The following is a 14,144-nucleotide window of genomic DNA, read 5'->3' as shown; positions in this document are numbered from 1 at the left end:
AATTTTTGGATGTGTATTTTTTCCCCCTCTCTGTTGCACTGCTGTGGACGGGGTGAAACGGCGTTTCGTTTTTATTAATGTGCGCAGGTACATAATGAAAGTGACAATAAACTAAATCTTGAATCCTTGCATCCTCGCCATTCCGCCGCCCTCCCTCTCGTTCACGCATATGTTTTCCGTCTTGCTCCTACTGGCTTTCATTCCTCTTCTCTCCAGTGGATACCTCCACCTCTCCGGGCTCTCCCCAACCTGCTCCCTACTCCCGCTACGGATCACAATGTCATCCGCAAGATCCGGTGTCAGCAATAAATGCTGTATTTAGTACAAAATCCATTCTTACTCATCTTACCCGTAAGAAATTAAAATGACAATGATTTCATGTTTGCGTCAAAAAAAATCTGAGCGTCTGAGAGAATTGTTGATATTATTGTGGAACTCTTAAAAGCCACGACTCATTCCTACACGGCATTACATTATGAAACACCAGTTCACTTCCTGTTTATCTATGACAGGTCGAGCCATTGAAGCCACATTTTTGTGTGCAGTGTCAGCCTATAAACATTAATGAAGTAGGATTACTCCTAACAAATAATGAATCCTTTTACCGTAAATATCAAACTCGCAGCTCGGACTTTGACTGGCACGCTCAATTTGCAGAACAAACCCGCTGCAGATTGGTGAGTACTGCAAGCACAAACGTTAGCATAGCTAGCTACCTTAGCTAATTTTGATACTCAAATGTCAGGTATTACGTAGAACCATCTTCTTTGACTTAACGCCGAATGATTAAAAGTCCTCTGTATTACTACGGTGACGTGTTGGTGATTATATCATCTGACGTTTTCGTAAACTCAATTAAATTAACGGTATGATGCGGAGTTTGAAGCAGCAGGCTCTCATTCATTGCACCGGTGACTCGTGATCTACATTGTGACACAGTAATTGTGCGTGAAGAGTGTTATGTGCTGTAGAAAAGTTTTATTGTGTGTGGTTGGTTCAGAAAGACTGGGACCAAGCCGTCGCTCAAAGCAACAGCTGTCATTAAATGCTTTATGGGCTCCTGCCCATTTTCAATCTTCAAAGCCCAGACTTTTTCCAGACCTTGTCCTTCAGACTCGGAGAAAAAGCAATTTTCCCTACATGACTTATACCTATATTATAAGCTAATTGGCAGATAGAGCCTGTATTGTCAGTTGTGCCGTATGCCGGCTTAACTAACTAATGCTGTATTATTATATTTTCAGTTCCTTTTAGCTTATTAAATTAAAGTACTTAAAAATAAAGTGATTTTTTACCATTTTTATCATTACTGATATCTAGCCTAATAAGACTGCCAGAGTGCTGGGCAAGACAAACAATTCGGTCATGAAACTATAAGAGCAATTCATTAAGGATTGTGGTCATTATTCTCTAACCAAATATCAAGAAAGATTTTCAGCTAGTCTGTCTTATGAGCAATAAAGTGGAAAAGAATCTGTCTCAATTTTATTTTTTTGTCCAAGGACACAGTAACTTGCAAGTCCCCATGACTGCAGATTGGCTAGTTTTCTAGCTCTGGTATTCACCCTGCTGCTGGATCAGAACTGCTGTAGTCTAGGTCTAATTCTCTACAGACTACCAGAGACCAAAAATGATACAGCTTTTCAACGAAAATTATTTTAACTTATATCTGTAAAACATTTTCTCCACACTAGTAGTCATCTTTTTTTGGTAATTTCCATACCTTTTCAGACCTAGAAATTCAGAAAATAATTTTCCATACTTTTCTATACTTTTCAGATCTGCGCAATAAAACATTACTTGTGTAATGACCTTTAGACAATATTATTCCACATGTTATGATTATATAGGTATAATTCAATATATTATATTCTGGTATGGTTAGATTTATGTCTTTTTCTTAATTTTGATAAATGAAATGTTTGCTCTGGTCATATTTGGTAAAGAATTTCTTGTCATCTGCATCATGATTGTACATAATTCAATTTGATTAGATGGTAAATAGGCAACTTTCACACCCCAATCTCTGTAGATGATGCATTTGTCCTCTGTAGTTAACCACTTAAGTTCTCTGCCCTGACAACAATTTATAATTCCCCCACCTTAGGCTGTGCTGTCACTTGCAGTTTGAACATGACTTTTATCATCCTGTCATAAAGGGACAAGTTTGGCAGCAGAAAAAATGGGATTCTGCTGTTGTTAGATCTTCAAACAAGATATAATGTTAGTCAGGCTTGGGTTTTATTCAAAACGAGGGAGGGCTAAGAGGCTCAGCAAAGTTATTTTTAGGTCAAGAGTGGACATATAGCAATGTGATCTCATTAAATCATATGTTTAGAGTCAGATTTTGAAAAGTCCATTGAATAACCTACTTATTCTTCCTCTTCCATAACATCTCATCTGGTCTGCAGCAGAAGGGTCCTTGAGTTCCCTCACACTTGACCTGTCATGCAGTTTTCCTTTTTATCTTTGGCTCAGTCTCCTCTCCTTTATTGTCTCCATCTCCTCTAGGGGTTGGCAGGGCCTGATAGCTCAGGGATGTCACTCTAGCATCCTTATCATCGATCCGAAGACAGCTCAGACCATACAGGTTCTAGAGAGGCACAAAGCCATCGTGGTCAAGGTGAGTGGAAGCCAATATTGAGTAGCGCGATTACAGGCGTTGTTGACCCCGAATAAAGTGACAGCACAGTTGCGGTACCTACCATGGCCACTAAAGCATCATTATAACTGAAATTTCATTCAATTTAAAGGGAAACGCCATTCTTCAACTTCAGCTAGAGGCAGAAAGTGCCATTTTGTCAGCCAGTATTGGGTATATTTAATTTTTTTGTTGCATCTATAAATTCACATTACATTTAACATTGACATCATTTAACATTGACATCAGTGATAATGATGGTAAAATTTCCCTTTAAGCAATGACCGTGGTTTCAATATGGTTTGGATTGTTTCAGAAAATATTTTGAAAAAGTAGTAAAAATGATTTGGTTACATCATTAAATGATAATCCTGTGTCTGTGGCATTCTTTTGAAAGAGAGAAAATTTGAACTCAATTTTATCTCGACTATTTTAACCAGGCGCAGTTTAAAACCCATGTATGTTTTACATAAATTTCTCATAGAGCTCATATTGTGTGCCTGAGAAATAATCGTTTACTTTTCTTGCTCAGATAAAACTCTGATCAAAATATAGCTGAGCTCCCAAAAGGTTTCTGATTTAGTGTCATTTCATTGCTTTTTATTTGTGTTTAAAACACTCAGTTCATGAGATGACACAATCCAAAATTAAACTCAATGCACTATTAATCTCAGATTTGTTTAAAACCAGTACATGCCTTTTTTGATAATTGTTCCCCTCCTAAATGGGTTGGGATTAAGGGTGTTGGGGTTAGGAGACAAACCTCAGACTTGAATGAATTGAAAATAATGGATGCTGTGTTTCTCATAAGATGAAGAAAAGACTATTATAGTGCAGCAAACCTTTCCTCTGGTCAGGCCCTTCTCAGTAATTGCAAAAAAAGGTTTCTATTAGTTGCAAATGTGTTCATAGAAAGCAGAAAAAAAGTAAAGTTGATCCACTTTAATTTGATGTATGTGTTTGAGATGCAGCATAATTTGTAAAAATAAATAGTGTGAAATTTGTTTCATAATACAGTTTTCTCATGAATTAGGTTCCTGTTTTAAGTATGAAACCCTCCATCTGCTTGTAGAGTAATGTCTCGTCACCTGGTATGAACGATAGTACTGTGTAACCTTGAGCTCAGTTGTTTCCTCATCCTGACAGTAGACAGATTAGGCTCTGTTGTACTGTGAACCAATATGAGAACATTGATAACACTGTTCTTTAACTCTGATGGAAAGCCCTGTAATGTCTCATTGTGTAAGTATACTTGTGCACAGTAGTGTTTGTGTTTGTTTGTTTGTGGGGTTTTTTTTTGTGTGCGCCTGTGAGTTTATAGGAAGGTGAATAATAGGCTATAAACCTTACAGTGATTATCAGTGCCCTGTCTCAATCCTAGACTCTCATTACTCACCCAAGAACACACTTTAATCTTGTAAAGCAACACAACCATATCACCAGCCCGTTTCTCACTACCTAGTCCCAGTGGGGAAAATAAAGGAATGACCATTATATATAAAGTAAGCTTATCTGTGGGGAAAAAAACGTAAGCAAAAAAACATCAGAAATAATTGTTAGTTTAAACTCCAACTCGTCTGTACTTTTAATTTGTCTTTTTCAACTGGGAACTTGAGTTGGCGACATTTCGGCGTTGTGTGTTTATTTGCATCTTATTAAAAAAGCTCTCTCTCTCTTGCTCCAATTTATGAAGACTATGATTATGTCAACCAATTGAAACTAAAACACGTAAGACATGACTCTAAGCAAAATCTGCAGCTTTTTGCTCTGAAGATGAAATCTCATGGTCTAAGCAGTGTATATGGGGTGAGTTTTCAATTTTCACTATTTTCTTTGTAGTGGAACATTCAAGGTGATGCAAGACTCAGTGCTTAGCTGTGTTTGTATTTGCAAGACATTTTTTAAGAAGTCCTCAAGACTTGAAAGAAAATCTGCAGATTTTGGCTTGGATGTGAGATCTCATGGTGTAAAGCGGTCTTTATTTTCTCTTAGTGGAACACTGAAAGTAATGCCAGACTCTCAGTGCTCGGTTGTGTTTGTGTTCACAGGTGAAATGGTCCAGAGAAAACTACCACCACAGCTTGAGCTCACCCTACTCTCTGCGGCTGGCTTCAGGAGATGCCTCAGGGAAGATTATTGTGTGGGATGTGGTCAGTGGCACTGCTCACTGTGAGATCCAGGAGCACTCCAAACCAATCCAAGGTAATGGGGCCTCTGCCCCCCCCCCCACTACCACGACCATCTCTCTTTTCTGTGTTGGCTCAACATTAGATGTTTTAATCTCAGCTCACAACTGGGAGAGCTCGTTCCCCAATCAACGCTGGCAAAAAGCAGCGCTGAGCCATGTCGCAGATTATGAATAATGTTATTCATTTGTTTCTATTAAGATGCGCTTCCCATATTTGTGTGCCTGTCTTTCTGGCACGCTCCCACCCTCTCCATCTTTCATTCCCTCGTTCTTCAATCTCTGTTTTTCATCCAACCCCCCTGACACATTGTCTCCAACTGTCTCAACTTCTCTCCCTCTCATTCATATTTCTCTCTCGCATCCTATCACACACAAACCACTGCTGCCTTTCAGATTTGGAATGGCTGTGGAATCAGGATGCATCTCGTGATCTCCTGTTAGCTGTCCACCCCCCCAACTACATTGTGCTGTGGAATGGTGACACAGGCACCAAGCTGTGGAAGAAGAGCTATGCTGAGAACATCCTCTCCTTCTCCTTTGATCCTTTCGACCCCTCCAACATGGCCTGTAGGTGAACAATGTGTCCACTCTAAATATTTGACACAACTCCCCATGTCTCCCCCACAGATCTCCATGTTACATCATAAGTTGTTTATTTACACCTCAAGTGGCTCAATATGTAATAAAAATCACCATGAGACGATTGGGACCTGTATATTATATTTCTAAGTGCATTTTAAAGGTTTGTTATCACTGCAGAAATGGCATTCTGTTATGCTAACTGTTCATTCGGTAAAATCTAAATTCCTTCATGTCCTTGTTTGTAAAAGACACGGATAACAGAAACAATTTTAGGGCAGCGCTAACCCAACAGATCATTTCACCGAGTGACAGCTACAAAGATAATTAGAGGCCCAATCTGTGAATTATTTGGCCATATAAAATCGAAATGTATTTACATAATTGAAGATCTTGAGTCATAGTTTGAAGATGAGCATTTTGTGTCTTTCTCAAGTGATTGTAATTGAAAATATAGGCTCGTTTACTCCAAAATGTACAGACATCATCGATATAAACAAACCTTTTACAGCATCAGAAAACATTGGAAATTCAGATTTAGTTGTTGTTTAGTGTTAGTCCTTGTTTTAGGATAATTATCAACCAGTTTGAGTGATAGCAGGATCTAGTTCTGTGTTATACTTTTTACTTAAGGATTGTACCTTTTAAAAAATGTGGCATACATCTCCAGATTCAATGACTGTCTCAAATTTCTCTCGCCATTTTGCGTCAAATTGATTACATCCAGTCTCTCTTGCTCAACAGTGACTTTTTCATTATGACTTACCATTGTTTTGTACCTATTCTCCCTTTTACTGGTATAGTGCTGACTAGCGAGGGGATCGTCTTTATCACAGACTTCTCGCACTCCAAGCCACCAGGGAATGCCGGTAAGAAGGTCTATATTGCTAGCCCCCATGCTAGCCCTGCTCACACTAAGCCTGCTCCTGCTGCTGCCCCTGCCCCCACTGGTGCGAAGAAGGCCCTTAACAAAGTCAAAGTGCTCATCACCAACGAGAAGCCCACGTAAGAATAACCGAGTTAACTACACAGTGCAAAGCATTGCACAATTTTGTCTGAGAGATTTTGAGTTGTTTTAAAGGAGTGTTGATGATTTCTTTCTTGACAATTATTCAACCAGTGAGGATGACCTTCACTGATAGTTTCGAGTCATACTGTCACGGTGGAATACATTCACACCAAGGAGCTAGTCGGTAAAAGCAGTACTCTTGTTCTGTTGATTGCAGGGCAGCTCTCCTGGAGCAACAGCGATTCGCCTTGTTTAAGGGCATCTCTGGGAGATTTTATTCACAACAAATCTTGTGAGCTAATTTTACTGGACTATTATTCAGGCCCTGTACTTGCTGTCATAATGGCTAAATACTTAGCAGTTACAGCTGCAAACGGTCAAGATCGAGAGCACAGCAAAGCTGTATCTAAGTAATAGTTGCCTTCTTAACAGATACTGTAAATCACAGCAACTTTGCTGGTAATGTGTGAAAAATGACCCCAACAACAATGATTTGGCAGATTCACTTTTTCTATGACCAGTCAAATCCCATTACATCTCTTCAATACTGCAGTGCACAAGGATTAATGACAAACCTAATTTTTACACTATTCAACGTCTGACTGTAAAGTAGTTTTAGTTTTGAAAAAGTTAAGAAGGAGGAAGCCCAAATGATTGTTTGATGTGTTGCCAGCTTCCTCCCTGAGTGGTTTGACTGTCAGATAGGCTTATTTATAGCAGCACCTCCCCAGCTTCTTCGTCCACCCCCTCAACTAGCTCTAATAACAAACGCTCATTAATATTACTTGTCTTTATGCCGTCTCTTGCCTCTTGTCATGTCCCTGTCTCCCTTTATGTCCATATCCTGCTATCTTTAGCCTACTTCTTTTCTCCCTTTCTCTCTGCCCCCCCCCCCACAACTCTCTCACTGTTACTGTTAAACACTGTATTCAATCACTGTGCCCCTGTCTGTATATAGGCTCTGTATGTTTTTGTAATACCGCATGAGTGGTATTATCTCTTCTCTCTCTCTCTCCCCGACTTCCTCTCTTGTCTGGTTGATAAATGTGGGATTTAAACTTGACTCGGCTCTCCCAGGCTGTAATCAGAATTCCTTTGAATACAGTACTATGTTATGCATATTAGAGACTCATCTGGCACCCATTACGGTGACTGTTAACCGGCACAGTTTCTCAGATTGGTCTGCTCCCCTCACTAAGATTGACGGGGGCTACAAAGTGTGTCTGGTGTGACTGGCTGGAATGTGTAGACACACCTTAATTTGCATGCATAGTACACATACTTTGACAAACATGCATACATATTCCTGTTTATAGGCAGACCTACGTACGCTCCGTTTTAATTATTTGTTTTCATTAATTGTTTTCATTGAGTATTTATTGGCCATGAAGAAATTGTATTATCTACCTATAACAAATAGCTTTTAATCATTTTACTGGTTTTTGTTGAAGAACAAGAAGGTAGGAAAAGCATGGCATGAAATATATCAAATAAAGCATTTTCACAGGACTTTCAGTTATTAGAGCACCTGTTCAACCAAGCTTCGCACTCCCCAATATTCAGAAATGTTAAAATGAGGACATTATGAACTACTGTCTCTGGCATAGTGCATGAGTTATAAGCCTAGATACATCTGTGTTGTACTTTGCACAGTTTTCATAAATCTCAATTTAAGAATTGAGATTTATGGACAGTATGATAAAAGAAAAAAAATTCAGCAGGGTAGACTCATTTTTTTCTCTTGTATTTTCTTGTGCATCCATGGCTAAAGTCCCTTCTCATCCAAATAATGCATTATGTTGATGTAAATTTAATTCCCTTTCTGTCCACTATTTTTAAAAAATATTTCCACAATGTAGTTTTTGGATTAAAGTATAAAAGGACGGGGTGTCCGGGTAGCGTAGTGGTCTATTCCATTGCCTACCAATACAGGGATCGTCAGATCGAATCCCCGTGTTACCTCCAGCTTGGTCAAGCGTCTCTACAGACACAATTGGCCGTGTCTGCGGGTGGGAAGCCGGATGTGGGTGTGTGTCCTGGTCGCTGCACTAGCGCCTCCTCTGGTCGGCCAGGGTGCCTTTTCGGGGGGGAGGGGGAACTGGGGGGAATAGCGTGATCCTCCCACAGGCTACGTCCCCCTGGCGAAACTCCTCACTGTCAGGTGAAAAGAAGTGGCTGGTGACCATGTGGTAGTCTGCAGCCCTCCCCGGATCAGCAGAAGGGGTGGAGCAGCGACCAGGGCAGCTTGGAAGAGTAGGGTAATTGGCCGGATACAATTGAGGAGAAGGGAGGGGGGGAATAAAAAAAATATTTAAAAGAATTTTTATAGACAAGCCTCTTTGACTCTATTTGTACATAAATGTGCTCCGCTGGTTCAGAAGACCTACAAAACAACCTCACTCTAAGCTGTTGTTTGTTTTTTCCCTTTCCCTACATGCCTAGTATAACAAAATAACTGCTAGGCCTAAATTAAATATGTATGCTTTGGTGTTGTGTGTTTGTGTGTGAGTGAATACATATGGCAGTGTTACTATGTTTTCCTCTGTGTGTCATTGCCTGCAGTAATCTCCATGTCCAGAGAGGGAGGGAGGGAGCTTTTTTTTTGTGGCTTTGTTTGTCTCTTTCCCTCTCTCTCTCCTTCTCCCTGTGTTTCTCGCTCTCTCTTCTCTAAAAATCTACCTCTTCTTTGTAATCTAAGCCATGACACAGAATTCTCACAGAAGTCACTTATCCCTTTTTTGTAGTCCCTGATGTTTTGGTGGCACAGATGTGCCTGCCGCTTATGTAGCCCTGCCTTACCTCAGATATACACAAAATACATGCACAACTCTGCCTGTAATTTCCCATTCAAATTTATTCTTTTGTAATTTTATACATCATTACAGTGGGAAAGATAAGGGAGCAGCTTTTGTAGAAAATTGCCATGCTGATCAAAAACAAATAAATCCTACGTCTCCTTCCTGTTTGTCTTCCTTGTTCTCCCTTGCTTTCTCTCGCTCCCTCTCTTTCTCTCCTTCTCATATATACATACTTGCAAACATGTCACTACCTGCACTACTGGAAACTCACCCTGATTTGCAGTCTTTTTGTCTATTCTGATATTTGGATGAGATTATTGTTTGTACTATGAGAAAGAATTCTGCAGGTGCCACTAAATAAGTCACATCCACTGTCTATTCTTACAAATCTATTATTGTTCCAGTCACTTCTCGCGTACATACAGTGGTGCTTGAAAGTTTGGGAATCCTTTATAATTTTCTATATTTCTGCATAAATATGACCTAAAACATCATCAGAGTTTCACACTAGTCCTAAAAGTAGATAAAGAGAACCCAATTAAACAGATGAGACAAAAATATTATACTTGGTCATTTATTTATTGAGGAAAATGATCCAGTATTACATATCTGTGAGTGGCAAAAGTATGCGAGCCTTTGCTTTCAGTATCTGGTGTGATCCGGTATTGAAATCAGACGTATGATCCGCATATTTGATTTGGCAAAAAGATTTTATGCCGGATGACCTTCCTGATGCAACCCTCCCCATTTATCCGGCACCAAGAATGCACTGGCTTGTGCATCCTCAGTGGCTGGGTTACTAAAATTCTTAATAGCAGGGGTCCACATTAAAAACTTCCTACAACAATATCCATGTATACACATGCTTTCACATGCATGCATACATACAGTGCATCCGGAAAGTATTCACACCCCTTAACTTTCCCCACATTTTGTCATGTTACAGCCTTATTCCAAAATGGATTAAATTCTTTTTTTTTCTCATCAATCTACACACAATACCCCATAATGAAAAAGTGAAAAAGGTTTTGTAGAAATTTTTGCAAATTTATTAAAAATAAAAAGATACTGAGATATTGCATATACAAGTATTCACACCCTTTGCTATGACCCTCAAAATTGAGCTCAGGTTCATCCTGTTTCCACTGATCATCCTTGAGATGTTTCTACATCTTGATTGGAGTCCACCTGTAGTAAATTCAATTGATTTGACATGATTTGGAAAGGCACACACCTGTCTGTATAAGGTCCCACTGTTGACAGTGCATGTCAGAGCAGAAACCAAGCCATGAAGTCAAAGGAATTGTCTGTGGACCTCTGAGACAGGATTGTATTGAGGCACAGATCTGGGGATGAGTACAAAAAAAATCTACAGCTTTGAAGGTCCCGAAGAGCACAGTGGTCTCCATCATTCGTAAATGGAAGAAGTTTGGATCCACCAGGACTCTTCCTGGAGCTGTCCGCCCAGCCAAACTGAGCAATTGGGAGAGAAGGGCCTTGGTCAGGGAGGTGACCAAGAACCTGATGGTCACTCTGACAGAGCTCCAGCGTTCCTCTGTGGAGATGGGAGAACCTTCCAGAAGGACAACCATCTCTGCAGCACTCCACCAATCACGCCTTTATGGTAGAGTGGCCAGACGGAAGCCTCTGATCAGTAAAAGGCACATGACAGCCCGCTTGGAGTTTGCCAGAAATCACCTAAGGACTCTCAGACCATGAGAAACAAGATTCTCTGGTCTGATGAAACCAAGATTGAACTCTTTGGCCTGAATGCCAAACGTCACGTCTGGAGGAAACCAGGCACCTCTCATCACCTTGCTAATACCATCCCTACAGTGAAGCATGGTGGCAGCATCATGCTGTGGGGATGTTTTTCAGCGGCAGGAACAGAGAGACTAGTCAGGATCGAGGGAAAGATGAATGGAGCAAAGTACAGAGAGATCCTTAATGAAAACCTGCTCCAGAGCGCTCAGGACCTCAGACTGGGGCGAAGGTTTACCTTTCAACACGACAGCGACCCTAAGCACACAGCCAAGACAACGATGGAGTGGCTTCGGGACAAGTCTGTGAATGCCCTTGAGTGGCCCAGCCAGAGCCCAGACTTGAACCCCATTGAACATCTCTGGAAAGACCTGAAAATAGCTGTGCAGCGACGCTCCCCATCTAACCTTACAGAGCTCGAGAGGATGTGCAGAGAAGAATGGGACAAATACCCCAAATATAGGTGTGCCAAGCTTGTAGATTCATACCCAAGAAGACTTGAGGCTGACTTGCTGCCAAGGGTGCCTCAACCAAGTACTGAGTAAAGGGTGTGAATACTTATGTACATGCAATATTTCAGTTTTTTTATTTTTAATAAATTTGCAAAAATTTCTGCAGAACCTTTTTCGCTTTGTCATTATGGGGTGTTGTATGTAGATTGATGAGGAAAAAAAGGAATTTAATCCATTTTGGAATAAGGCTGTAACATAACAAAATGTGGGGAAAGTGAAGGGGTGTGAATACTTTCCGGATGCACTGTAAATACTCATACACCCCTGGTTTGGGGTAGGCTGGGGACTGAGCGCTTAACCTGCATCTGTGATTTACGATATTTGTTTTTCTTTCCCTTTATATCTGTCCAAGTCAGAGTACAGCTGGCGTTGCGTGTGGCTGCCGCTTCCCTCTTCCCACCCACCCCTGTATGTCTGTGTTATGTTCATCCGTCATCTTGTTTCACTCCATTTATTGTAAAGCAATGAGTACTAGAAAAGCGCTATATAAGATTGATTTTTTATTATTACTATTTAATACTAAAACTCTTAACAATAAAACACTTAACACTGAAACTCTTAATAAAATGATTAACACTAAAACTATTAACATTATAACTTTTAACATTATAACTCTTATCACAAACTCTTAACACTAAAAAGCTTAACACTGAAATTCGTAATACTAAAACTGAACAAACTATTACTACTACAATTGAAATTATGAACACTACTACTAATAATTTAACACAAACTATTAACATTATAACTCTTAACATTATAACTCTTAACACTAAAAAGCTTAACACTGAAATTCGTAATACTAAAACTGAACACAAACTATTACTACTACAATTGAAATTATTAACACTGCTACTAATAATTTAACACTAAAACTATTAACATTATAACTCTTAACATTATAACTCTTAACACAAACTCTTAACACTAAAAATCTTAACACTGAAATTTGTAATACTAAAACTGAACACAAACTATTACTACTACAATTGAAATTATTAACACTGCTACTAATAATTTAACTACTAACACGAAAACTCTTATTAACACAGTTACTAATACAACTGAAAATATTATTACTAACACTACTAATGCTACTTATAACTAACACTATTTACACTACAACTAAATACTAAGCAACTACAAACTAAGAAAAGACTCCTTTCTTGGCAAAGAAAGAAAGAAAGAAGTTTGTTTTCTTGGGCACCTTGTTGCCTTCTTTCTCCTTCTCAAAAAATATTTTTTTCTCCTGCTTTGCCCTCTTGGTCAACAGTTTCTGCTCCTTCTTCTCTTTCTTTGTGAACTCCTTGTCCTCCCAACTCTTGTTAGCCTTTGTTGTTGAGGCCAGCGAGTCGGTACCTGGGAACTGCGGCTCCTCCTTCAGGCCAAGAAGAGCAGTCCATCTCAGCTCTGCCTCCTCCCTGCTCTGTTTGAGCAGCCGAACTTCTTCTTGAGCCTGAAGCACCATGAGCTGAGTCTCTTTGTTTTCTTCAAGGAGACATTCTTTTTCCATCTGCCACTGGTCAAGATTACTCCTTAAGTCCTGCTCAGCCTGGTTGAGGGCAACCGTGATCTTTTGCGCACTTTCCTCCTCCTGTTGAGAAAGCTCCAAGATAAAGTGCTTGTTCAGTGCCATTTGGACTTCCGCTTTCTCTTCAGCAAACAATATTTCAAACTCTTTCTCTTTACGGGGTGCTTCTCTTCGCAGGAAGGTTATCTGTTGCAGAAGTGAATCTTTGTTCTGGAGAATAACTTCTTTTTCCTTCTCAAAGGTGCTAAGACATGCCTCCTTATCATACAGCGCTTCCTTCAACATGTTAGCATTAAGGAGAGACTCTTTTCTGAGGATCTTGTTCTCAAGCTCAAGTTTCTCATTGTCATGGATGAGAGACTCCCTCTCCTCCTGCCACATGTTGTGGCTGACCTCCGTCTCTTTGAGAGCCCTCTCCAAATATAAGCATCTCATTTGGAGCTCCTCCAGCACCATAGACAAGTACTTCAGCCGGGTTTTCAGTTGAGCAACTTCATCTGGCTTCCTTTCACTGTCGCTCCTCCTCTTGTCTGCCTCCCTAACTGTTGAGGATCTCTCACTCCTTTTGTCTTGTTGCTCTCCTCTATAAAAACCCTGCAAAATATAGTATTTAAAAAAAAGTTGAGGTTACTTAAAACTTTTCTGGAAACCGATTCCCTCCAACTGAAGGAATCTAAATTTCTTGAGTGTGCATTGCTTCAGAATACAAACTTGTCAACATAAAAGAGGTGCTTTTTGGGTATTTGTAATACTCCAAAGAGTTAACTCAAAAGAGTTAGTTCATATATAACTAGCTCGTTACTTTGAATAGCAGTTTGACATGTCAACGTGACACTGAGATAACGGCGTCTGTAACCAGACATGTTGGCAATAATCAAAAATCAAATTTAGACTAGAAAATTCATTTACTGCAGAAATGTGTGTGAATGCTGATAGCTGAAGGAAATATTGCTAATCTAACAAATATAAAAAGGCCTCTAAAACGTGAAATGTAAAAAAGAAGTAAAAATAAATAAACAGTCCCAAACAACGACCACGGGCGGTCAAAATGACCGCCAGTTTTAAAACTCTATATTCTGTCAAGATGAATACCCAATTGAGATATTAAGGCGTTACATATGTTAG

At 39.8% G+C, this 14,144-nt stretch overlaps 1 protein-coding gene across 1 annotated transcript in view; it reads left to right on the top strand.

Annotated features, from left to right (window-relative positions):
• The first annotated feature begins 492 nt into the window (after positions 1-492).
• Positions 493-14,144, top strand: part of wdr11 (WD repeat domain 11) — a 114,696-nt gene continuing 101,044 nt past the window's right edge. Inside the window, exons 1-5 of the mRNA XM_056291656.1 lie at positions 493-677; positions 2,512-2,623; positions 4,690-4,843; positions 5,223-5,396; positions 6,212-6,413. Of these exons, the coding sequence (XP_056147631.1) occupies positions 592-677; positions 2,512-2,623; positions 4,690-4,843; positions 5,223-5,396; positions 6,212-6,413 (728 nt within the window). The 5' untranslated portion in view covers positions 493-591. The remainder of the gene's footprint in view (positions 678-2,511; positions 2,624-4,689; positions 4,844-5,222; positions 5,397-6,211; positions 6,414-14,144) is intronic.

This window comes from Lampris incognitus, chromosome 13 (genome assembly GCF_029633865.1).
Source record: "Lampris incognitus isolate fLamInc1 chromosome 13, fLamInc1.hap2, whole genome shotgun sequence".
Classification (NCBI taxonomy): domain Eukaryota; kingdom Metazoa; phylum Chordata; class Actinopteri; order Lampriformes; family Lampridae; genus Lampris; species Lampris incognitus.
The sequence above is the reverse complement of the archived record's forward strand: the minus strand, read 5'-3'. Positions and strand labels throughout refer to the sequence as shown.